The sequence below is a fragment of the Alosa sapidissima genome, chromosome 21 (assembly GCF_018492685.1).
Source record: "Alosa sapidissima isolate fAloSap1 chromosome 21, fAloSap1.pri, whole genome shotgun sequence".
Lineage (NCBI taxonomy): Eukaryota > Metazoa > Chordata > Actinopteri > Clupeiformes > Clupeidae > Alosa > Alosa sapidissima.
Genome location: NC_055977.1, coordinates 1,476,588 through 1,479,087, shown reverse-complemented (window position 1 = coordinate 1,479,087; position 2,500 = coordinate 1,476,588). Strand labels below are relative to the sequence as shown.

General features: G+C 42.4%; 1 protein-coding gene across 1 annotated transcript in view; it reads left to right on the top strand.

Moving 5' to 3' along the window:
* LOC121696116 (tumor protein D52-like) overlaps positions 1-2,500 on the top strand; it is a 6,665-nt gene that overhangs the window by 305 nt on the left and 3,860 nt on the right. Inside the window, exon 1 of the mRNA XM_042077445.1 lies at positions 1-107. This exon is cut by the window's left edge and continues 305 nt beyond it. Coding sequence (XP_041933379.1) covers positions 1-107 — 107 coding nt within the window. The remainder of the gene's footprint in view (positions 108-2,500) is intronic.

The following is a 2,500-nucleotide window of genomic DNA, read 5'->3' as shown; positions in this document are numbered from 1 at the left end:
CTACACGTCGCCCTTTAACTTTGAGCAGGGGGTCAACACTCGCTACCTCTACCTCTACCCTCACCTGAGCGACACGCCGCCAGACTCACCTGCTCCCTCCACCAGAGGTAACACACCCCTGTGAGTGTGTGTGTGTGTGTGTGTGTGTGTGTGTGTGAGGAAGAGACGGAGATGGAGATTGTGTGTACTGGTTTGGGTGTGATGAAGTCATTGGTAGATCAAATCAGGAAGCTAAGAGGGTATTTGTGTGTGTGTTTGTGTGTGTGTGTGTGAGAGAGAGAGACTGAATTGCACGGAAATGAAACGGAAGAACCTGAACTGAGATACTGTTAGAGAATTCTTAAGATTGTTCCTTCAGTGTTCTGTTTGTCAGTGCTGTCTGTGGCTAGGCAGTGATGTTAGCACATAATGATGTGTGTGTGTGTGTGTGTGTGTGTGTGTGTGTGTGTGTGTGTGTGTGTGCGTGTGTGTTTGTTTATCTTTATCAGAGCTGTCTCTGGCCAGGTAGCGATGTTAGCAAAAGCATAACAGTGGGATACTCGAGGACCAACCTGCAGACTTGGAGCTAGTTGGGGGCCTGTTTAAAAAGACACATTAAACAAGCATACTGAAATAGTGAAGAGGAAATGGCAGACTACTCCCAGTGCATTGTGGGAAGGTGGATGCCCCCCGGAAGCCCTTTTTAATCCTCCGAATATTCACTGAAAACAATAAGGCTCGATAATTAGTTAATTGCAGTGAAAGCAGTAAGGCTTGTTAATTAATTAATTACACTGAATTAGTAACGCTAAATTAATTAGACTTGTTTATGAATTAGCTGACTAGATATGCTGCAGTGGTGTGCATTGTTGACAAACAAGACTGTTATTTATGACCCATGACACAGGAATCATAGCACATCAACATGTGTACACACACACACGCACCCGCACGCACACACACACACACACACACACAAGCAGACACACACATGCACAAACACACACACACACACACACACACACACAGACACACATGCACACATACACACACGCACACACTACACTTTTTTCTAATTCTAATCTATAGTGATGATTTTTAGATGTGCAATAACTGGAAAAGGCGTCATCATTAGTTAGGGTGGTATTGGTGCAATTGCTATTGAAATGTTAAAACCCTTCTAATCGAGCATGGGCTTCAGGGAGCTAAGCCAATCAAAAAACAGACCTGTTTCAAAGACGTATTTTGGCAGGGGCGGAGCCAGACATGTGAAACATTGGGGGCTTAGCCCAGTGTCACACACAGGAAGGCTGGGGGGGGTCCGGGGGCATGCCACGGCAGAACATTTTGAAAAATAACCCCTTAAATAATGACTTCTAGTGAATTCTGTGTAAAATAATGGACACATTGAGACTTTAAAAATGTGAGACTCAAGGTATCTGACTGGCACTTTGGGTCTTTCAAGAGGGTTCTATCATAGCCATATCTGATCAGCAGGCACTTAGTTAATTAAGCATTTTTAATGAGTTATGGTTTGTATATTATAGGCTAGTATAGTATGCTGAGATAACCCTGATGGGATGCTACCTTGTCTCAATACATTTTTACTTTGAACTCTGGCCAAAGTAGCCTTATGGTCAGGTTAGCACAGCCCCACACATTGTGAACCCACTTATTATAATGTTCAGTGGAACACAGGAAGCTAAGTTTAATCCAGGGCTTAACATTTATTTCACAAACTGAAATTGCATTGATAATGTTTGTTGTTTTGGTATGAAGCATCTTTTACATAATGAATGCGCACTCTAGAAAGTGAAAGTAGCCTAACCAAGGCCTACTATGTCGGCCTACTATATCGTTGTTTTGGTATGAAGCATCTTTTACGTAGCCTAATGAATGCGCACTCTAGAAAGTGAAAGTAGCCTAACCTAGGCCTATATGCGCTGTGTCTGAGCTGTCTGTGCACGTCCGCAATTGATTACGTTCCTCAAATAGAACACATCAATCGCATGGTATTTTTTGCCCTAAAATGCATGAAACATGCAAGTTCAAAATCCCGCCGGTAGCCACGTTACATCTCCGTTTCATATTTGCCCACTAGCCTACAATAAATGAATTGAACCAACTCAACTGACAACAGGTAAATCTACCGATTCGGTCATTGAGACTCTATGAATACAGTACAACAAACATTCTGTCTTTCTGAAGTTTATTTTTGTATTCCGGGGTACAGTAGCCGAATTGCCTAATGTCTTGACAATAGTTTTTCTTACCGGCTTGCTGTTTAAACTGACTGCGCCGCTCTGAACTTTCCTGCCAGGTTTATGACGTAAACCGCTACATTGGCTCTGGCATTGCCTAAACTCGTGTGGGAAATCAGATTATCTGGGCTTTGAACGTAAGGGATATTTGCTCAGTAATAGTAGCCTACGTTTTGTAACATTTATAGAGAAACCGAGGGGAAGTTAAATTAGAAATTAGAATCGTTGGAAATTGAAAACACGTACAAAAAAAAGATTCG